This window comes from Mobula hypostoma, chromosome 15 (genome assembly GCF_963921235.1).
Source record: "Mobula hypostoma chromosome 15, sMobHyp1.1, whole genome shotgun sequence".
NCBI lineage: Eukaryota > Metazoa > Chordata > Chondrichthyes > Myliobatiformes > Myliobatidae > Mobula > Mobula hypostoma.
In genome coordinates, this window is record NC_086111.1 from 74,614,553 (window position 1) to 74,637,306 (window position 22,754).

Consider the following 22,754-nt stretch of genomic DNA (forward strand, 5'->3'; position numbering starts at 1 on the left):
ACTTATCCATAAGGATTCATGGAGTTGGGGGTGATGTATTAGCATGGATAGAGGATTGGTTAACCAATAGAAAGCAGAGAGTTGGGATACATGGGTATTACTCTGTTTGACAATTAGTGGTGAGTGGTGTGCCACAGGGGTCTGTGCTGGGCTCGCAACTGTTCACAATATACATTAACGATCTGGAAGAGGAGACCGAGTGTAGTGTATCTATGTTTACTGATGACACTAAATTGAGTGGAAAAGCAAGTTGTGTGGAGGATACAGGGAGTCTGCAGAGAGATATAAATAGGGTAAGTGAGTGGGCAAGGGTCTGGCAGATGGAGTACAATGTTGGTAAATGTGAGATCATCCACTTTGGAAGGAAAAATGCAAGATCAGATTATTTAAATAGTGAAAGATTGCAGCACGCTGCTGTGTAGAGGGACTTGGGAGTGGTTGTGATGAATCACAAAAGGTTGGTTTGTAGGTGCAGCAGGTTATCAAGAAGGCAAATGGAATGTTGGCCTTCATTACTAGAGGGATTGAATTTAAGAGCAGGGAGGTTATGCTGCAACTGTACAGGGTACTGGTGAGGCCGCACCTGGAGTATTGTGTGCAGTTCTGGTCTCCTGACTTGAGGAAGGATATACTGGCCTTGGAGGCAGTGTAGAGGAGGTTCACCAGTTTGATTCCAGAGATGAAGGGGTTAGATTATGAAGAAAGATTGAGTACCTGGGACTGTACTTGCTGGAAACCAGAAGGATGAGAGGAAATCTTATAGAAACATATAAAATTATGAAAGGGATACATAAGATAGAGGCAGGAAAGTTGTTCTGCTGGTAGGTGAGACTAGAACTAGGGAACATATCCTCAAGATTCGGGGGAGTAGATATAGGACGGAGATGAGGAGGAACTGCTTTTCCCAGAGAGTGGTGAATCTGTGGATTTCTCTGCCCAGGCCACGATGCAGCCAGTCAATATCCTCTGCACCACACATCTATAGCATTTTGTCAAAGTTTTAGGTGTCATGCTGAATGTCTGCAAACTTCTAATGAAATAGAAGTGTTGCTGTGCTTTCTTCGTATAAAAGCGAATGAAATAATTATTACTCCAGATTCAATACACCACCAAAAAAAACACAATTAGATAAAGAGCAAAATAATAATAAAATCACAAAATACGTAAGATAGGTTCTATCTGTTGACTGATTGCATGTCCATAATGTGATGCCAGGTACAGGAGTGTCTGCACATAAGGCTCTCAATCAGTAAAGGTGTCAAAGATTACAGGGAGAAAGCAGAGAGTGGGGGCGAGATGCCATGGTGGAATAGCACAGCAGACTCGATGGTCTGAATGCCTAATCCTTCTCCTATCGGGAACAGCAATGCCACCAGCAGATAAGCCTACAGAAAGTAGTGGTTACAGCCCAGTCCTATCGCGGCAAAATACCTCCCCACCGCTGAGCCCATCTACACAGAGCATTGTTGCAGGAAAGCAGCTTCCATCATCAAAGACCTCCACCATCTAGGCCATGCTTTCTTTGCACTGCCAACATCGGGCAGGAGGTACAGGAGCCTCTGGACCCACACCGCCAGGTTCAGGAGCAGTTATTACCCTACAACCATCAGGTTCCTGAACCAGTGTGAATAACTTCTCTCACCTCAACTCTGAACTGATTCCACAACCTATGAACTCACTTTCAAGGACTCTACAAGTCATGTTCTCAATATTATTTATTTGTTAGTTATTATTATTTGCAATTCTTTTTGTATTGCACACTTTGTCGTCTTTTGCACATTAGTTTGTTCATTTTTGTGTGTGGCTTCTCAATTATCCCATTGTTTCTTGTATTTACCGTGAACGCCCGCAATAAAACGAATCTCAGGGCTGCAGATGGTGACATGTACGTACATTGACAATAAATTTACTCTGAACTTTGACGTTAGTTTTCTGGTCTGTTCCTGTCCTGTGTGCTCGGTGTAATACTGCAGTGCCAGCACCAGGTGGCAGGCCTGCGCCATGACCGAGGTCGCTGAGAAGGCAGCGCTCCCTGTAAAGTGACTGGTGATCGGTTCGAAGATTAAACGCCAAAGGCCTGGTCATCTCCTTCAGTACAATGTTCGAATCCCACCTCCGTCCCTAGGAAATTTAAATTTCTTGTACTGCTGCCATAAAACAACACATTTGATGATATATGCCAGTGTCAATAAACCTGATTCTGGTTCTGGTTCTGAAAGACTGGAGTGAGTAATTAGGTGCCTCTTATTTTTATCATATATATTATAAGACCACAAGATACAGGAGCAGAATTAGGCCATTTGCCCCTTTGAGTCTGCTCTGCCATTTTATCATGACTGATCCGTTTTTCCTCTTAACCTCAATCTCCAGCAAAGAATTCCTCAGGTTCCCACCACTCTCTGGCTGAAGAAATTCCTCAACATCTCCATTCTAAAATGATGCCCCTCTATTCTGAGGCTGTGTCCTCTAAACTTAGACACTCCCACCACAGGAAACAGCCTGTCCATATCCACTCTATCAAGGCCTTTCACCCTTTGATGGTTTTCAATGAGGTCAGCCCTTACTTTTCTGAATTCCAGTGAATACAGGCCCAGAGCCATCAAACACTCTTCAGATGACAAGCCTTTCAATCCTGGAATCATTTTCGTGAACCCCCTTTCAACTCTCTCCAGTTTCAGCACATCCTTTCTAAGATAAGGGGCCCAAACCTGCTCACAGTACTCCAAGTGAGGCCTCACCAGCGCTTCATAAAATCCCAACATTACATCCTTGCTTTTATATTCTAGTCTCCTTGAATTGAATGCTAAAATTGCATTTGCCTTCCTTACCGCAAACTCAACGGGCAAATGAACCTTTAGGGAATCCTGCACAAGGACTCCCAATTCCCTTTGCACCTCAGATTATTTTTGTATTTTCTATCTATTTAGAAAATAGTCAACCATTTCATTCCTGCTATCAAAGTGCATGACCATACACTTCCCGACTGTGTATTCCATCCGTCATTTCTTTGCTCATTCTCCTAATCTGTCTAGGTCCTTCTGTAGCCTCTCTACTTCCTCAAAACTACCTGCCCTTCCACCTATCTTCATTTTGTCTGTAAACTTTGCAACAAAGCCACCAATTCCATCATCCAAATTATTAAAATATAGCATAAAAAGAATCAGTCCCAACACAGATCCCTGTGAAACACCACTAGTCACCAGCAGCCAACCAGAAAAGGCTCCCTCTATTCCCACTCTTTGCCTCCTGCCAATCAGCCACTGCTTTATCCATGCTAGAATCTCTCCTGTAATACCATGGGCTTGTAGCTTGTTAAGAAACCTCATGTGTGGCACCTTGTCAAAGGCTTTCTGTAAATCAAGTACACCTCAACTGACTCTCCTTTGTCTATCCTGCTTGTTAATTCTTCAAAGAATTCCAACAGATTTGTCAGGCAAGATTTTCCCTTGAGGAAACCATGCTGACTACAGCCTATTTTATCATGTGCCTCCAAGTACCCCAAAACCACATCCTTAACAATTGACTCCAACATCTTCCCAACCACTGAGGTCAGATTAACTCACCTATAATTTCCTTTCTTCTACCTCTCTCCCTTCTTGAAGTGTGGAATGACATTTGCAATTTTCCAGTCCTCCAGAACCATGCCAGAATCTAGTGATTCTTGAAAGATCATTACCAATGCCTTCACAATCCCTTCAACTACCTCTTGCAGAACCCCTGGTGTGTTCACCATCTGGTCCAGGTGACCTGTCTACCGTCAGACCTTTCAGTTTCCCAAGAACCTTCTCCCTAGTAATGATAACTTCACACACTTCATGCCCCTTGACACCTGAAACTCCCACCATACTGCTAGTGTCACCCACAGTGACGACTGATGCAAAATGCTTATTCAGTTTGTTTGCCATTTCGTTGTCCCCCATTATGACCTCTCCAACATCGTTATCCAGTGGTCTGATATCCACCCTCACCTCTCTTTTACACTTTATGTATCCGAAGAAACTTTTGATATCTTCTTTAATATTATTGGCTGCTTACTTTGGTATTACATCTTTAACTTCTTACTGACTTTCTTAGTTGCCTTCAAATGGTTTTTAAAAGCTTCTTATTCCTCTTACTTCCCACTAAATTTTGCTCTATTATATGCCCTCTCTTTGGCTTTTATGTTGGCTTTGACTTCTCTTGTTATGCCTTTAGAATACTTCTTCCTCTTTGGGATGTATATATCCTGTGCCTTCCGAATTGCTTCCAGAAATTCCAGCCATTGTTATTCTGCCATCATCCCTGCCAGTGTTCTTTTCCCATCAATTCTGACCAGCTCCTCTCTCATGCCTCTGTAATTTGCTTTATTCCACTGATACATCTGACTTCAGCTTCTCCTTCTCAAATTTTAGGATGAATTTGATGATATTATGATCACATGTCCCTAAGTGTTCTTTTACCTTAAACTCTCTAATTAATCTTGGTTCATTGCATAACACCAAATTTAGAATTGGCTGATCTCCTAGTGGGCTCAACCCATGAGTTGCTCTAAAAAGACATCTCATATGCACTCTAGAAATTCCCCCTTCTGGAATCCAGCACCAACCTGATTTTCCCAATCCCACCCCCCCTCCGTAACTATTGTTGCCTTGCCCTTTAGACATGTATTTTCTATCTCCAGTTGTTTGTAGTTTTGTGGCAGCAGTACAGTACAGTCAAAAATTACCATGTCACAAAAATAAATAAACAGTGAAAAAGACAAATAGTGAGGTAGTGTTTGTGGGTTTATGGACTGTTCGGAAATCTGACTGCAGAGCGGAAGAAACAGTTCCTAAAACATTGAGTGTGGGTCTTGGGACTTTTGTACCTTCTCCCTGATGGTAGTCATGAGAAAAGGACATGTCCTGAAAAGTGATAGATGCATGGAATCCCTGTACGATGTGGTACAGGCCACAGAGGTTTAGAGAACATGGGCCAAAGGAGGGGCGGATAGGGCTGGGCATCACGGTTGACATGGACCAGATAGGTTCAAGGGTCTCCTCCCTCTGGTTCTCCACCTTCATGGTGCACTGCCCAGATTCTATATTCTTCAACCACTTACCTCTTTCACCCCTCACCTCCACATCAATCCCAATTCTTCCCCCCCCAATCTGCCCGTCTTCCCCTCACCTGGGTTCGTTCATATCTCCCTCTCTCTCTCTCCCCCCTCCCACCCTCTCCCCCTCCCCCCTCCCCTCCTCTCTCCCCCTCCCCTCCTCTCCCCCCTCCCCTCCTCTCCCCCCTCTCCTCCCTCCCCCTCCCTCTCTCTCCCCCCCTCCCACCTCCCCCCTCCCCCCACCCACCTCCCCCCCCACCTCCCCCTCTCTCCCCCCTACCTCCCCCTCTCTCCCCCCTCCTCCCCCTCTCTCCCCCCTCCCTCCCCCTCCCTCCTCCCCCCCTACCTCCCCCTCTCCCCCCCTCTCCCCTCTCTCACCTCCCTCTCTCCCCCCCTCTCTCCCCCTCCCACCTCTCTCCCACCCCCCCCTCTCCCCCTCTCCCCTCCCCCCTCCCCCCCCCCCCCCCCCCCCCCCCCCCCCCCCCCCCCCCCCCCCCCCCCCCCCCCCCCTCCTCCCCCCTCCCCCCCCCCCCCCCCCCCCCTCCCCCCTCCCCCTCCCCCCCCTCCCCCCCTCTCCCCCCCCCCCCCCCTCCCCCCCTCCCCCTCCCCCTCTCCCCCCCCCCCCCCCCCCCCCCCCCCTCCCCCCCCCCCCCCCCCCCCCCCCCCCCCCCCCCCCCCCCCCCCCCCCCCCCCCCCCCCCCCCCCCCCCCCCCCCCCCCTCCCCCCCCCCCCCCTCTCCCCCCCCCTCCCCCCCCCTCCCCCCCTCTCCCCCTCTCCCCCCCCTCTCCCCCCTCCTCTCTCCCCCCCTCTCCCCCCCTTGCAGCCAAAGCTTCAAAAATCAAGGATCAACTTCACTCGTCACACATTTATCGATCCCGCTGATTGAAATAAAGCGTGGAATCGGCCTTTGATCGTGCGCCGATTTAATCCCAGCCGAATCACGGGACAATTTACAACGACCAATTAACCCACTAACCAGACCAGCAGGTCTTTGGACTGGGAGGAACAGGGAGGGAACACAGACGATCCTCCCGATTACAGGGAGAACCTATAAACCCCGTACAGACAGCGGGGATTGAATCCGGGTGACCTGTCCGGTGAAGCGGCGTGCTAACCGCCACGCTGTCTTGCTGCCCTGCGGCCATTCGCAGCTTGCTGTGCGTATTGGCGCGACATGTAACAAACACAATATTGTAAATAATAATGATATCTATCGTATAATTTTGTTAAAAATCCCTGATCCAGTCACGTCACAGGCTAGGATCTTGCGCATTTATTGAAAGGTGTTTATATAAACGGAAGCGTTCACGGTGGTAGCGTCTCCCTGGGGGAAACCACTCGCTCCGGTGCCCCCACGGCCGGAACTCCGCACCTCCGCCGTCTCTGTCCCCGCGAGGATAGCGCGGGACTCTCCACGACCCCCGAGCGGCGGGACCGCTCCACTCGTCCCCGTGCAGATCCTTCTCCTCACGCACCCTCATCCCTCCCCCCGGGGCAACGTAGGACACCATCCAGTGTGCGGGTGCGTGGTCCCGGCTCCCCACACCCTCTCCCACGGGCAGGCGGGCTTCAAATGCGGTCACATTCCATTTTCCTGGTAACATCACCATCCATACAAAACCGGCAGGTGCTGGAAATCCGAGCAACACACACACAAAATGCTGGAGGAACTCGGCAGGCCAGGCAGCATCTACGGAAAAGCGTACAGTCGACATTTCGGGCCGAGTCCTGTGTCATTTTCTGTGTTGTTGCTCGGATTTCCAGCATCTGCAGATTCTGTGTGGATGGTGATTACATTAGTCCGCTGCGAAGTCTATTCCAGCGATAACTACCCTGAAGAAGTTTAAACCTTCCCTTGGCCGGGAGTTCACTGTGCCCCGTGATCGCTGGATAACAGACTCGCTCTCAGAGGGTGAATTTGCATTCTGATTGTCTGCCGCCGTCGGACTAAAAAACATAATTCCCGTTGTGGGATTGGCTGTTGGCAGTGTGTGTGGATCCCCTCTCGCAGACCCGCACCCACTACTCCCTGCGGCTGCCGTTAACTCCGGCCAATGTCTGTTTAAGTCACCGGTGAAGCGGGGTAACTCCGAGCCCGGGAATCGGTTTACCGGAGGTCGCGATCTTTAATAAGAGCGGATCCCAGCTCTCCGCTCCCCACCAACCCTTGCTAATCCCCTTTACCCCCACTAATCCTTCTTATTCCCCCTTCTCCTGCCCACCAACCATTCCTAATCCCCATTTACCTGCTCCCTCTCCCCACCAACCCGTCCTAAACCCCCTCTTTCCCCACCCCACCAAACCTTCCTAATCCCCTTTACCCCACCGCTCTCCACCAACCCTTCCTAACCCCATCTCTCCCACCCACCTTCCTCTCCCCCTCCCCTCCCCTCCCCACCGCCCCTTTACCCCCACTAACCCTTCCTACTCCCCCTTCTCCTGCCCACCAATCCTTCTTAATCCCCATTTACCTCCTCCCCCTTCTCCCTTCCCACCAATCCTACCTGATCTCCCTCTCCTCCCCTCTCTAAATCCACACTTCCGCAGAAAGGGCTGGGACAGGTGTGCGGAGCCCCGCCCTCGCCGACAGCGGAGGCCGAGTACTCGGGAGGGGTTCCCACGGCCGGCAGCCGATTGCGGGACGGCTCAGGTGAGCGAGTGCCGCTTTGTCCCGGGACAAGTGAACGCGACACTTACGGGCGCTTCAGAATTCCCAGCATCTGCAGGCTTTCTCCAGTTTCTGATTCCACATCAGAAACTTTGTCCGCACGGTCCCGGCCTCTCGCCGCGCCAGCTGGGGCAGAGGTTCGGCCGCCGCTTTCTCCTTCGGATTCGGGTCACAGAACTGACAACTCACCCGCTGGCTGGCAAGCCCGCTGAGGTCGCGAGGGAGCGCCGCAACGGCCAGGGCGCAGGGGGGCAGCGGTCGTGAGGGAGCGCCGCGCGTCCGAGGGGCGGGGAGGGGGAACGGCCGGGAGGAGCGCCAGGGAGAGCAAGAGCTGGTGAGGACGTCGCAAGGGGAGTGGCAGTGCTGGAGGGGGAGAGATGTCTGTGCCCCTGGTGAGGGGTGGGGGGTATGTAAATGCTCCCCTGGCCTGTACCCCAGAGTTAGGGTGGGGAGCGCTCACCCCTGGGGCATTTGAACAATCGGGAACGGCAGCAACCGAAGTCCTGGGGTGGGGGTCCTATCGGCGGACCGCTAGGTGGCCGTTTTGGCTAATCCTGAAGTCAGGTGGCGCAGGGTCTGATACGCACGGGAAGATCCCACGCGGGTGTCAGGACAGGAAGGTGACTGAAGGGGAATGATGGATGGGGTGTGGGGGGGGGTTTCACACCTGTGGACGGGGGGGGGGTTTGCAGAGAGGGTGTGAGACCCTCCTCAGCAAACTGCTGTCTGTGTGCTGTTCTGCTCACTACAGGAGGGAGGGAGTGCCAAGGAGATTCACCGCGAAGCTGCCAGGGTTAGCAATGGAGGGTGTGTCCAGGCTGGGGCTGTTTATTCTTCCTGGCTGAGTCAGGGGTGAGTGAAATGATAAGAATATCATTGGGATGGGCAGTCCTTTCGAAGTGTCTCAGCCCAACTCGTCAACTTTCTAATCCCCTCCGGAGCTGCCCCGAGTTCCCCCGCCACTCTGTGCCTGGTTGGGTGAACAGTCGGAGGGTTTCTCCCCATGGGGAGAGTATCAAAAAACACAGCTTTATAGAACATTACAGCACAGTACAGGCCCTTCGGCCCACAATGTTGTGCTGACCTTTTAACCTACTGCAAGATCGATCGAACCCTTTCTAAGTAACCTTCCAGTTTTCTATCATTCCTGTGCCTATAGTAGTCCTAGTCATACTTTATTGATCCAGGGGAAATTGGTTTTCGTTACAGTTGCACCATAAATAATCAAATACTAGTAAAACTATAAATAGTTAAATAGTAATATGTAAATTATGCCAGGAAATAAGTACAGGACCAGCCTATTGGCTCAGGGTGTCTGACCCTCCAAGGGAGGAGTTGTAAAGTTTGATGGCCACAGGCAGGAATGACTTCCTATGACGCTCTGTGTTGCATCTCGGTGGAATGAGTCTCTGGCTGAATGTACTCCTGTGCCCACCCAGTACATTATGTAGTGGATGGGAGACATTGTCCAAGATGGCATGCAACTTGGACAGCATCCTCTTTTCAGACACCACCGTCAGAGAGTCCAGTTCCATCCCCACAACATCACTGGCCTTACGAATCTAAGAGTCTGTGAAATGTCCCTGATGTATCTGCCTCTCCCACCACTCCTGGCAGGACGTTCCACACACCCACCACTGTGTGTGGAGAAAAACTTAACTCTGACACCCCTCCAATCAATTTAAAATTATAAACACCAGAAAGTCTGCAGATGCTGGAAATCCAAAGTAACACACGCAGAATGCTGCAGGAACTCTGCAAGTCAGGTAGCGTCTATGGAGGGGAATGTTCGCTCAACATTTCAGGCTGAGACCCTTTGTCAGGATTGATAAGGAAGGAGGAAGATGTCAGAACAGCCCCTTTAACTTTCCTACACACCTGGCTGCACCTGTCACCTCCACCCTCACCCACACCACCACCTCTTTGTCCTGACATATTAACTCTTCCTTTCCAGTCCTGGAGAAAGGTTTTGGCCCGAAACATCACTGTTTATTCTTTTTCATAGATGCTGCCTGGCCTGCTGAGTTCCCCCCAGCATTTTGTGGGTGTTGCCTTAAAATTACATTTACTGATATTAGCCATTTCCACCCTGGGAAAAAGTCTCTGGCTTTCCACTCCATCTCTGCCTTTCATCATCTTGTACGCAGGTTTAAGGTGAAAGGAGGAAGTTTTCAATGGGATATGGGGGCCAGGGAGGTTAAGTTATTTTCTACGCCGAGTGTTTGATGTCAGGTTTATAAGAGATGTTTGTTGTCATTATTGACACATGTGAGAGGCTTGTCTCATGCACTGTTCATACAGGTCAGGTCATTACACACAGCACTGAGGGGGAACAGGGGAAAACAACAGCAGAATGCAGAGTGAAGTGTCACAGTCACACAGAGAGTGCAGTGCAGGTAGACAACAAGGTGCCAGTCTATGACAAAGCAGACTGAGCTCAACACATCATCTTAGCACACTAGGGACTGCTCAATAGTCTTCAGCGGTGGCCGGACAAGCTTTCAGGCTTTTTTTGTATCTTCTGCTGATGGGGGACGGGAGAAGAGAGAATGTCTGGGGTTGGGGGGGGGGTTCTTTAATGATGCTGGCTGCTTTACTGAGGCAGTGGGGAGTGTAGACAGTGACCCTGGAGGGGCAGCTGGTTTCTGTAATGTGCTGTGTCCGTAACTCTCTGCAGTTTCTTGTCATGGGCAGAGCAGTTGCCGTAGCATAACCTTTCCATTTTGTTGTGCGCGGGGAGGGGTTTGGGGTTGATGTTCTTGTTGGGGAGGGGGATATGGGGGGGTTAATGTTCTTGTTCTGTTTTGTAAAGTGGATGGGGTTTGGGGTCACTGTTCTTGTTCTGTTTTGTGTACGGAGAGGGGGTTTGGTGTCGCCATTCTTGTGGGGATTGTAAAGTGGATGGGGTTTGGGGTCACTGTTCTTGTTCTGTTTTGTGTACGGAGAGGGGGTTTGGTGTCGCCATTCTTGTGGGGAGGGGGATATGGGGTCACTGTTCTTGTTCTGTTTTGTGTATGGAGAGGGGGTTTGGGGTCGATGACCAGGATGTCGTTCTCTTGTTTGTTTGTCGGGGGGGGGCAGTAGGAGTGATGATGTCTCTGAACGACTTTCATGTTCATTCTTTGTTTCATGGCTATCCGGAGAAGACACATTTCAGATTTGTATGTGGAGACATACTTTGAAAACGAATGAAGTTTTGAATGTGCTGTCAGAAGAGGTGGTGGAATCAGATGAAATCCCCACCTTTGAGGGTCTCGGAACATTTCAGTAGGGAAGGTATAGCAGGGAATACATCAAAAGTGATTAAATGTGATCAGTGTGGATAAGCAAAAGGGTCAGTATGCAGATGATGGGCCAAAAGGCCTGTTTCTGTGCCGACTCTGTAAAGTAAAAAAAGTAAATGAATTATTTTACTTTGTAGTCGAGGTTTCTTGTGGCTCAGTGTCTGATGTCAGGGTCACCGTCTCAGAATAAAGGGCTCATTAATCAGGCCAGAATCCTGGAGAAATTTCTTTACCCCAAGGGTGGGGAGACTTTGGAATTCTCCTCGCCCCCGCCACCTTCAGCTACTGAGTCCATTCAGGATAAGGGGTCAATAGATATGTAGATATTAGGGAGTTGAGGTTAATTTGCAGGTTTAGTCAGTAATAAGGAAGGCATGTTAGCATTAGTTTTGGCAGGACTGGAGCGTAAAAACAAGGATGTGATACTGAGGCATTGGTCAGGCTGCTCATGGAATGTTGTGAGCAATTTTGGGCCCCATATCAAAGAAAGGGGTGTGCAGGGAGAATTTCCTGGGAATGGAAGGGTTACCATTTGAAGAGTGGTTGACCCGTACTCACTGGAGTTTAGAAGAACAAGGGGCATCTCATTGGAACATATTGAATATTGGAAGGCTTAGACAATGGCTATGGAGAGGATGTTTCCTGTAGTGGGGGAGACTAGGACCAGAGAGCACAGCCTCAGAATAGAGAGACATCCATTTAGAACAGAGATTCTCCACCTTCTGTCTAAAGAAATTCCTCCTCATCTCTGTTCTAAATTTCTGTAGCCGGAAAGTCATTGCCACAGACGGCCGTGGAGGCCAAGTCATTGGTTATATTTAAAGTGGAGTTTGAGTCTGGGCATCAAAGACTACAGAGAGAAGGCCGGAGAATGGGGTTGAGAGGGATAATAAATCAGCAGAGAAGGAATAGCAGAACAGACTCGATAGGCTGAATGGCCTGATTCTGCTCCTGTGTTCTATGGAGATGATGTTTCTGGAGGAAAGTTATGCTGAGGTAAAGGATGGGGCCCAAGGAACTGAATGGTTTCTCTCTCTTGTTTGGCCTCAGTACACTGAGTAATCAATTCATCTGTGTGCAGAAGTCGGTCACTGTACATTGCTGCATGTGACTGCAATGAGCCAATTTCCTGATTTACCACGCGGGGAAGCTAGCGACGGGGAAAGGTCTGGTCTGACCCCGTGGCACTGGAATGCTGCTGTGCAAAATCAGGACTGGACCTGTCCGGCACTGAACCTGCCTGAGAGGGAAGTGGCCCAGACTGACCGGAGAACTGCTGCTAAGGGTTAAAGTGTCTCGTCTCATAATCTCCTGAATCTGGAGGTTGAAGGGTAATCCCACTGAGGTGTTTAAAAGGATTAAGGGGATTTAATTAGGTGGGTGGATGGAGAGAAACCATTTCCTTCGACACACAGAAACCAAGGCAGGGGGGTGGGGGTAGGACTGGATGCTCCCCCACCCCCACAAGGCTGTCACTCCTCTGCTCCAGACCCTTCATGGTTGAAACCCTCAGTGAACACATCAGCTTCTTCCGATGTGAATTTTCTAAAGGAAAGATTAACTATGTGTCAACTGTACATCGAGACACACCCAGTGGATTGTGTTGTTTGTGTCAAAGACCAACACAGTCCAAGGGTGTGCTGGGGGCAGCCCGCAGGTGTCGCCTACACTTCCAGGGCCAGCTGGCATACCCTAACCCGTACGTCTTTGAAATGTGGCAGGAATTCGGAGCATCTGGAGGAAACGCATGCGTTCCCAGGGAGAACCTGCAAACTCCTCACAGACAGAAGTGGGGATTGATCCCCCATCACTGAAGCTGTGAAGCGATGTGCTATCTGCTGCAGGACCGTGCTGTTCACCCAATGCGTATGCCTTTATAGACAATAGGTGCAGGAGTAGGCCCTTCGGCCCTTCGAGCCAGCACCACCATTCACTGTGATCATGGCTGATCATCCACAATCAGTATCCAGTTCCTGCCTTATCCCCATGACCTTTGATTCCGCTATCTTTAAGAGTTCTATCCATCTCTTTCTTGAAAGCATCCAGAGACTTGGCCTCCACAGCCTTCTGGGGCAGAGCATTCCATATATCCACCACTCTCTGGGTGAAAATGTTTTTCCTCAACTCCATTCTAAATGGCCTACCCCTTATTCTTAAACTGTGGCCTCTGGTTCTGGACTCACCCAACATCGGGAACATGCTTCCTGCCTCCGATTTATACTTCAGGAGAGCTCTCTACTTGCCCAAATCCCACCCCACTTTTTGATCCAATGCTCCCTCACCGCATTCCCCCCCCCCCAAAGCTGTGTAATCTTCCCATTTTCTGCAGTGTGGGCAACTGTATCTCTGTCCTGTACAAACTGAACTGGAGCCCCCACCCCCCACTGTCCTCAGTCCACAATCCGGGGGTGGTATAGGAGTGAGCCGGGAGTGGGAAGCAGAACAGGAGCTGCACGTTTAGAACCGTGGCTCCTGTCTGTGCAGAGTGGGCAGCCAGGTAAGACAGTGCTGAACCTGTGGAGTTCATCGTCACGTCACCGGGTATATTCAAAGCAGAGGCTGAGCGGCTCTTGATTAGTCAGAGCATGAAGGGATACGGGGAGAAGGCAGGAGAATGGGGTTCAAAGGGATAATAAATCAGCCATGATGGAATGGTGGAGCAGAATTGATGGGCTGAATGGCCTAATTCTGCTCCTGTGTCTTATGATCTTTATGGTCTTGTCCAGCTGGTGGGTTGGAGATATGTCTCCACCGAAGGGTAAGGTGCTCCTTCCCTCCGCTAGCCTGTAGGTCACCCTTGGGCGAGGTGTAGCACCTGCTTAGACCCAGATCAGGGTCATGTGAAGCCGTGGGATCAGGTGGTGGATGGTTGTATGAGCAGCTGGTGCAGATCACAAGTCCTGGTTATGCGACCACTGACACCAGGCAGACAATCTCTGAAGGTATTGATAATGGCTGGGGTCACCCATCCTGTAAACGTACTGTCCAGAGGAAGGCAATGGCAGACCACTTCTGTAGAAAAATTTACCAAGAGCAATCATGGTCATGGATGGACCTTGATCGCCCACGTCGTACGATGTTGCACGTGGTGATGATTATCATGGTCTTCTGGTTCAGGCCAGAACCGATCTGGACATGGTCACCCTTGTCCATGAAGGGGTATCCACGCTCTTCGTTACTCTGAGGCTGGGTCACTGAGGAGGGTGCAGCTGATCTGATACTCACGGGCAGGCCGCCCTCCGAGTCCGGCCTACTGCTGATGCTTAGCACGTCTCTGTTCCAGTAAATTCCTCGCGAACTGTTCTCAGTCGGTGCCATCTCTTTCAGTGAAAAGCAAGCCCGTACATCTCTGGATTTGCCTCTCTACTCAGCACAAAACGTTGATCCAGCTTACGATGTGAGAAACTGAAGCCAGTCAAACCCCCTGCAGTGAGTCTCTGCTTCCAAAGCATTTAGATCCACTGCTTTGTTTTTACAGTTCATGAAACCAGAATCCCTGATGGCATTTTAACAATGTTGTCAAACCTTACGTTTGACAAGAAACACGTTTCTCCCTCCTGTTGTAGTTTGAAGTTCAAGTCTATATGTCAGCTGCTCCAAACCTTACTGCAGCACAGCTAATCTCAAGAGTGACCACCTACCTGTGTCTGCAAAATTCGGTCTGCTGGAGGAACCCAGTGGGTCAGGCAGCATTGGGGGGTCGGGGTGGGGGTGAAAATGGACCCTTTCAGGCTGAGCCCAATCCAGGTGAAGGGTCTCGACCTGGGACGTACGTGGGGAAGTAATGGTTTTCGTAGGTGGTCAGCTGGGCCCAAGGGCCGGTTTGCTTCCTGAGAGATTCTCTGACTCTATGGCGTATCACTGCTGCGGACGTCGACGCCTACTGATTAACAAGTTGTACGACTGCTCAGCTTTCCACTGGCTGCCTATTTCTAAAGGCCTCTTCTTCCCTTTCCTTTCCAGTCCCGATGAAAAGTCTCAACCCAAAACGCCAGTTGCCCATTCCTCTCCGTAGGTGCTGCCTGACCTGCTGAGTTCCTCCAGCATTTCGTGTGCGTTACTCTGGATTTCCAGAACCTCTCGTGTTCCTGAAGCGTAGTTGCCTATGGTAGGGGAGGCACTTGTCAGCCCAGCTTGGACACAGCAAGCTCCCACGGCAATGTGAGGCGAACTGGATCTCCTGGTTTAGTTCCAATGATGCATAAACATTGTCCAGTGGAGTAGAGAGTACCCCTTCCTCTTCAAGGATGTACCCCAGGGGTCTCTTACACCCTGCAGAGAAGGCACTGGGGGCTTGGCTTAACATCTGAAGATAAAACTGCACCCCACCCCACTGCAGCAGAGAGTCAATAGGCAAGTGAAAATCACTAGAGATTCTGCAGATGCTGGAAATGCAGAGTAACACACACAAAATGCTGAAGGAACTCAGCTGGTCAGGCAGCACACATGGAGGGGAATAAACAGATGATGTTTAGGGCTGAGACCCTTCATCAGGACTGGAGAGGAAGTGGGGCAGATTCCAGAATAAGAAGGTGAAAGAGGGGAAGGAATACAAGCTGGAAGGTGATAGGTGAGACCACGTGAGGGGAATGATGGCTGGTGCACTAAATAGCCTTGGGTCCCACTCCACCGGGTTCAGGAACAGTTATTACCCCTCACCCATCAGGTCCCACTCCACCGGGTTCAGGAACAGTTATTACCCCTCAACCATCAGGTCCCACACCACCAGGTTCAGGAACAGTTATTACCCCTCAACCATCAGGTCCCACACCACCAGGTTCAGGAACAATTATTACTCCTCATCCATCAGGTCCCACATCACCAGGTTCAGGAACAATTATTACCCCTCAACCATCAGGTCCCACACCACCAGGTTCAGGAACAGTTATTACCCCTCAACCATCAGGTCCCACACCACTAGGTTCAGGAACAGTTATTACCCCCTCAACCATTAGGTCCCACACCACTAGGTTCAGGAACAGTTATTACCCCCTCAACCATCAGGTCCCACACCACCAGGTTCAGGAACAGTTATTACCCCTCAACCATCAGGTCCCACACCACCAGGTTCAGGAACAGTTATTACCCCTCATCCATCAGGTCCCACACCACCAGGTTCAGGAACAGTTATTACCCCTCAACCATCAGGTCCCACACCACCAGGTTCAGGAACAGTTATTACCCCTCATCCATCAGGTCCCACACCACCAGGTTTAGGAACAGTTATTACCCCTCAACCATCAGGTCCCACACCACCAGGTTCAGGAACAGTTATTACCCCCTCAACCATCAGGTCCCACACCACCAGGTTCAGGAACAGTTATTACCCCTCAACCATCAGGTCCCACACCACTAGGTTCAGGAACAGTTATTACCCCTCAACCATCAGGTCCCACACCACCAGGTTCAGGAACAGTTATTACCCTTCAACCATCAGGTCCCACACCACCAGGTTCAGGAACAGTTATTACCCTTCAACCATCAGGTCCCACACCACCGGGTTCAGGAACAGTTATTACCCCTCAACCATCAGGTCCAACACCACCAGGTTCAGGAACAGTTATTACCCCTCAACCATTAGGTCCCACACCACCAGGTTCAGGAACAGTTATTACCCCTCAACCATCAGGTCCCACACCACCAGGTTCAGGAACAGTTATTACCCCTCAACCGTCAGGTCCAACACCACCAGGTTCAGGAACAGTTATTATCCCTCAACCGTCAGGTCCAACACCACCAGGTTCAGGAACAGTTATTACCCCTCAACCATTAGGTCCCACACCACCAGGTTCAGGAACAGTTATTACCCCTCAACCATCAGGTCCCACACCACCAGGTTCAGGAACAGTTATTACCCCCTCAACCATCAGGTCCCACACCACCAGGTTCAGGAACAGTTATTACCCCCTCAACCATCAGGTCCCACACCACCAGGTTCAGGAACAGTTATTACCCTTCAACCATCAGGTCCCACACCACCGGGTTCAGGAACAGTTATTACCCCTCAACCATCAGGTCCCACACCACCAGGTTCAGGAACAGTTATTACCCCTCAACCATCAGGTCCCACACCACCAGGTTCAGGAACAGTTATTACCCCTCAACCATCAGGTCCCACACCACCAGGTTCAGGAACAGTTATTACCCCTCAACCGTCAGGTCCAACACCACCAGGTTCAGGAACAGTTATTATCCCTCAACCGTCAGGTCCAACACCACCAGGTTCAGGAACAGTTATTACCCCTCAACCATCAGGCTCCTGAACCAGTGTGGATAACTTCACTCACCTCTACTCTGAACTGATTCCACAGCCTACAGACTTACTTTCAAGAACTCTACAACTCATGTTCTCAGTATTGTTTATTTACTTATTTGTTTTTTTTTCTATTTGCGCAGTTTGTATTCTTTTGCACACTGGTCATTTGTCAGTCTTTTTGTGTAGTTTGTCATTGATTCTTTTCTACTGTGAATACCCTCAAGAAAATGAAGCTCAGGGTAGGGTATGGTGACCCATATGTAGTCTGCTGATAAATTTACTTTGAACTTTGGGATGTACTGTGGCTGGTGAAGTAAGTGTGTGAGGGGTGTGATTACACTGCAGGGGAGATTCACCGCGATGTTGCCCCGGGTAGCTGACTATAAGACCATGAGACATAGGGCCAGAATGAGGCCATTTGGCCCATCGAGTCTGCTCTGCCATTTCATCGTGGTTGACCCATTTCTCTCTCCTGCCTTCTCTTTGTATCCCTTCGTGCCCTGCCTGACTAATCAAATATCCATCAACCTCTACATTAAATATACCCACAGCCCCACAGCTGCCCGTGGCAATGAATTCCACAGAATCAGCCATGATGGTGGAGCAAACTTGATGGGCTGAATGGCCTAATTCTGCTCCCATGTCTTATGTAGTGAGCTTCCACCTCTCCATGGAGCCGTGCATGAGGCTTGATTTGTTTTCTCTGGAGCTCCAAATATGGTGTTGTAGAGTTGCAAAGTCCAGGTGGAGTGCACTGTAATGTGGACGCCTGTATGCTCAGCTGCAGCGAGAAAGTTACTTACAGCCGCACCCCAAGTAAGCAGCAGTCACACACACAAAAAATCAACTAAACATGGGCTAAACAACTTTTACAGAGAGGGACAAAGAAGGAAACTTCCATTTTAGTGTGAAGTGCTCACAGTGTTGCCGTACTGAGGTAGTGATTAGAGTTGTGTTGGTTGGTTCAATAAGGAGCTGTTCCTGAACCTAGTGGTTGGGGACTTCAGGCTTCTGTACCTCCTGCCCGGTGGTGTCTGTGAGACGGCATGGCCTGGATGGTGGGGACCTTTGATGGTGCAAGGTAGGGGCAGGTACATTAGGGACAAGGATGACAGAAAACCAGAGGCTTATTTCAGAGGGAAGGGTTGGATTGATCTTAGAGCAGTTTAAAAAGTCGGTACAGCATCGTAAGCTGAAGTAGATTGTGTTGTAGCATTCTGTGTTGATGGATATTACCACCTTCATCGGTTACCAGCAAGGCTGGGGCTGGGTGTGCCCGGGTGTATTCAGTTTCAAAGTAAAATTAGTACAGACTACGCTCCTGCGATCCATTCACAGTAAGTGCAATGGGATCAGCAAAAGGCCATAGGCAACAGGACGACAACCAGAGTGCAAAAAATAACAAACGGTGCGAATACAAAAATAATAATAATAAATAAACAAGCAATCAACATGGAGAACACGAGAGGAAGAGACCTTGAAGGTGAGTCCACTGGTTGTGGGAACATTTCCCAGTTGGGGTGAGTGAAGTTACCTCCTCAGTAGTTCTGCAGTTTCTTATGTTCCAAGCTTTATATTCTTTGCCCCGACCCATGAAAGCAAGGAGCTGTACGTTTTCTTCACCACCCTATAGACCTGCGGTGCCACTTTTGGGGAGCTGGGGACTGGGAAGGAGACCAGCCTGCAGACATTCATGGGATCAGGGCTTGTTGCTTGTTATTGGCCGTCCCCAAATGCCCCTGACCAGGATATCAGGTTGGGCGAATTCACAGGGCAAGAAGTCCCCTTTGGATGGTCTGGATTCATGGCTGGGTCAGGAGGGGAGACATCCTTCCCCAAAGGCCAATAATGACCCAAGTGGGGCTTTATGACATTGTGTAGTTTTGCGTTCACCATTACTGACACCAGCTTTTAGACCAGATTTAAGTTAATTAGTGTGTGTTTTATCTTTTCTTTCCTCCCACACAGGAAACTTCTGCTGATTCAGATCACCTGTTGATCTTTCCCTGTCCGTCCAGTCAGAATGAGGTTACTGGCAGCCACAGTCCTGCTCGGTAAGTGTACTCAGTGCCTCTGCCTAACCCCTCTGCGTTTCCCTCTCTCTTTCTCCCTCTACTCCTGTATGGGGGTGTGTGTGTCTCTTTCTCCGTCCCTCTCTGCCTCTCTCTGTCTGCCTGAGTGGATTATCAGGTATTTTGATAAACCTCCGTTTGTATCTGTGGAATCCTTCTCACTTGAGGGAGGATGAGACTCATTTAAGGAATGTTGCCTTTCACTTTGATCTTCGTCAGCCTGGGTGCTGCTCTCATTGAATCATTCATACACTCCCCTGAGATTCTTTCTCTTTTCACTCCCCTTTGGCCCGACTAGTCCATCTCAACCATGGTGCCCAGCCAGCTAGTCCCTGCAGAAATTCTTGCACTCCACATTTATCATTTTAGAGAGTTAGTTTCTAAGCCCCTATTTCTAGAATCATTTATCATTTAATACCATTTTCACTGATTTCCCCTCTAATCCATCACTCCCTACGTTTTGACCCCTCTACTAAGTGAAATAAGACTTCCCCGACTCAGCATTTCCTGCACCTCATTCTCCTCTGTCCACTGCCCTGGCCTCTCCATAGTAGCAACTCTCTATATGAAATCCTCAACAATATTCCCTCTCATTTATTCACAACTTCATGCACCAACCGTTGCTCTGAGCGGGAAATTTTTACACGGCCTAAAAACTGCACAGCATTTTAATAAAACATTATATAAAAGAAAATTCCAGCTGTGTGGTAACAAAGGCTATGTGCACGGGAGCATTTCTGTTACTCTGCAGCCGTGCACCCATGCAGCTCAGAGGCAAAGGTGATCCTCATAAATCTCAATCCTTGTGTTCTGATAACATTTTTGCAAAACGCATGTGAATCATCAGGGTTTGAACCCTTGTGTTTTTTTTGTATTCTGAATCTGTTTTCCATTCTTATCTTTGGTACAAAGAATGTGTCTGATTTTTGTGGATGAATGCTCTTTAACAGATTGTAATGAAGATTGTACAATCTGTGACAGATTGTAATGAAGCTTGTAATGAAGATTGTGCAATCTGTGACAGATTGTAATGAAGCTTGTAATGAAGATTGTGCAATCTGTGACAGATTGTAATGAAGATTGTTGCAATCTGTGACAGATTGTAATGAAGCTGGTAATGACAGTGACACAGTGTTGTCTGTTTCCAGTCACCCACTGCTGTGTGTGCTTTTACTGGCCGTCTTTCTGCCCACACTCCCAGCCCTGTTACTGATCAGTGGAGTCCAGCCCTTGTGACGAATTACATGGACATAGGAAAAGCACGCAAACAGTGGCAGGATTTGAACCTGGGTCGCTGCACTTACCGTTATGCTATCATACCGCACACGCTATCATATAAAAAGCATCAGAAGGAAAAGCTATGTAATGCACACTAGCATAGCGGTTAACATGATGCTATTACAGCTCAGGGTGCTGGAGTTCGGACTTCAATGCTGGCATCTTCGGTAAGGGGTCTGTACGTTCTCCCTGTGACCGCTTGGGTTTCCTCCAGGTGCTCCGGTTTCCTCCCACAGTCCAAAGACGTACCGGTTAGTAGGTTCGCAAACACGAGGAATTCTGCAGATGCTGGAAATTCAAGCAACAAACACATCAAAGTTGCTGGTGAACGCAGCAGGCCAGGCAGCATCTCTAGGAAGTACAGTCGACGTTTCAGGCCGAGACCCTTCGTTAGTCATTAGTCCTGACGAAGGGTCTCAGCCTGAAACGTCGACTGTACCTCTTCCTAGAGATGCTGCCTGGCCTGCTGCGTTCACCAGCAACTTTGATGTGTGTTGCCAGTTAGTAGGTTAATTTGTCATTGTAAATTGTCCGGTGATTAGGCTCCAGTTAAATCGGTGGTCGCTGGGTGGTGAAACTCCGAGGACTGGAAGGGCCCTGATCCACATTGTATCTCAATAAATAAACAAAAATAATCACTTTTACAAAAGAACATGATTAGAACAGAACGGTAAATTTTAGTGCAAAGTGCTCTTGGTGTTGCTAAACTGTGGTGATTAGAGTTGTGCTGGTTGGACCAAGGACTGAGTGGTTGAAGGGAAGAAGCTGTTCTTGAACCTGGGCATGTGGGACTGCAGGATTAGTACCCTCCCCACACCCTTCACCATTGGCCACTGACTCCTCTCTCAGCAGAGACTTGGGGGAGGGTTAACTCAGCCAACGTGGCTGCAGTTTGTGGGGTGATCTGTCTCTTTGTGTTAGACTGGAGAGGTGATGGCCTCCACTTCAGCTCCCGTTTTGAGCACGAATGTCAGACAGAATGTGGAAGGATCCCTGCCTGCTGGGCTGGTTCAGCGACATCCTGGATGTGCTGCATTATCTGTTGGTTCGCAGGGGAGGGGAGGGGGTACTGGTGGAGTTTGGTGTGAATGGGAATCGGCAAATGTATGAATGTCTCCATCTGGTTGCTTGGTTACGCCGACAAAAGATTTAGAGCAGGGCAGGCAGAGTTCAGGGAACAAAGATCTGCAGCAGTGGAGGGTGGGAATCGAGCAGGGAGCCAAACCTGGGCTATCCTGACTGGGATTATGTTGGTAATGAGGATTGTCACTGCGTGGGAAGGACATTGTCCCAGCCGCTGTCTCTCAGATGGGCTGTTAACACCTGGGTGGGTGTTCACCATCCCATGGAGCTGTCAGGGGGTGGGGAGGGGAGAGGGAGACTTCCTGGAGTCTGCTCTGATTTGTCTCTCTCTCTCCCCCCGAGTGACCTCAATCTACTTGACAAACTTCTCAGTGCGTCTCGGTGCATGTGACAATCAGGAGCCACTGCACAGGGTGGGGGAAAACTGCAGAAAGTTGTAAACTCAGTCAGCTCCTGCGTGGGTACCAGCCTCCTCAGCAGCAAGGGCACCTTCTAAAGGGGATGCCTCAATAAACTGGCATTCGTCATTACAGACCCCCATCACCCAGGACGTGCCCTCTTCTCATTGCTACCATCAGGGAGGAGGGACAGGAGTCTGAAGACACACGCTCCAATTCAGGAACAGCTACCTCCCCTCCGCCATCAGATTTCTGAACGGACAATGAACCCATCAACAATACTATTCTGTCCCTCTGTTTGCACACTTGAATTTAATGTTTACACAGTATAAAGGTTTAATTTTAGTTTATAACATTTATTATTTTGCATTCTACTGCTGCTCTCAAAACAACAAATTTCACGACATATGTCAGTGATATTAAACTTGACTGTGATTCTTAACCAATTTCAATCCCCTGATGACTCGCATCCCATTATCCAGTCTGTCCCCTCACTCAGTGACCACACTCCACTACCCCAGTCCCTCCCCTCACTCAGTGACCACACTCCACTACCCCAGTCCCTCCCCTCATTCAGTGACCACACTCCACTACCCCAGTCCCTCCCCTCACTCAGTGACCACACTCCACTACCCCAGTCC

At 49.6% G+C, this 22,754-nt stretch overlaps 1 protein-coding gene across 4 annotated transcripts in view; it reads left to right on the forward strand.

Moving 5' to 3' along the window:
* The first annotated feature begins 6,865 nt into the window (after nucleotides 1–6,865).
* lamb2l (laminin, beta 2-like) overlaps nucleotides 6,866–22,754 on the forward strand; it is a 229,022-nt gene continuing 213,133 nt past the window's right edge. Inside the window, exons 1-3 of one of the 4 annotated variants that reach the window (XM_063068278.1) lie at nucleotides 6,866–7,724; nucleotides 8,494–8,594; nucleotides 19,251–19,336. In XM_063068278.1, the coding sequence (XP_062924348.1) occupies nucleotides 19,306–19,336 (31 nt within the window). In that variant the 5' untranslated portion in view covers nucleotides 6,866–7,724; nucleotides 8,494–8,594; nucleotides 19,251–19,305. Of the gene's footprint in view, nucleotides 7,725–8,493; nucleotides 8,595–18,742; nucleotides 18,766–19,250; nucleotides 19,337–22,754 lie in introns of those variants that run through there. The other 3 variants (XM_063068280.1, XM_063068277.1, XM_063068279.1) reach the window with 3 other exon arrangements.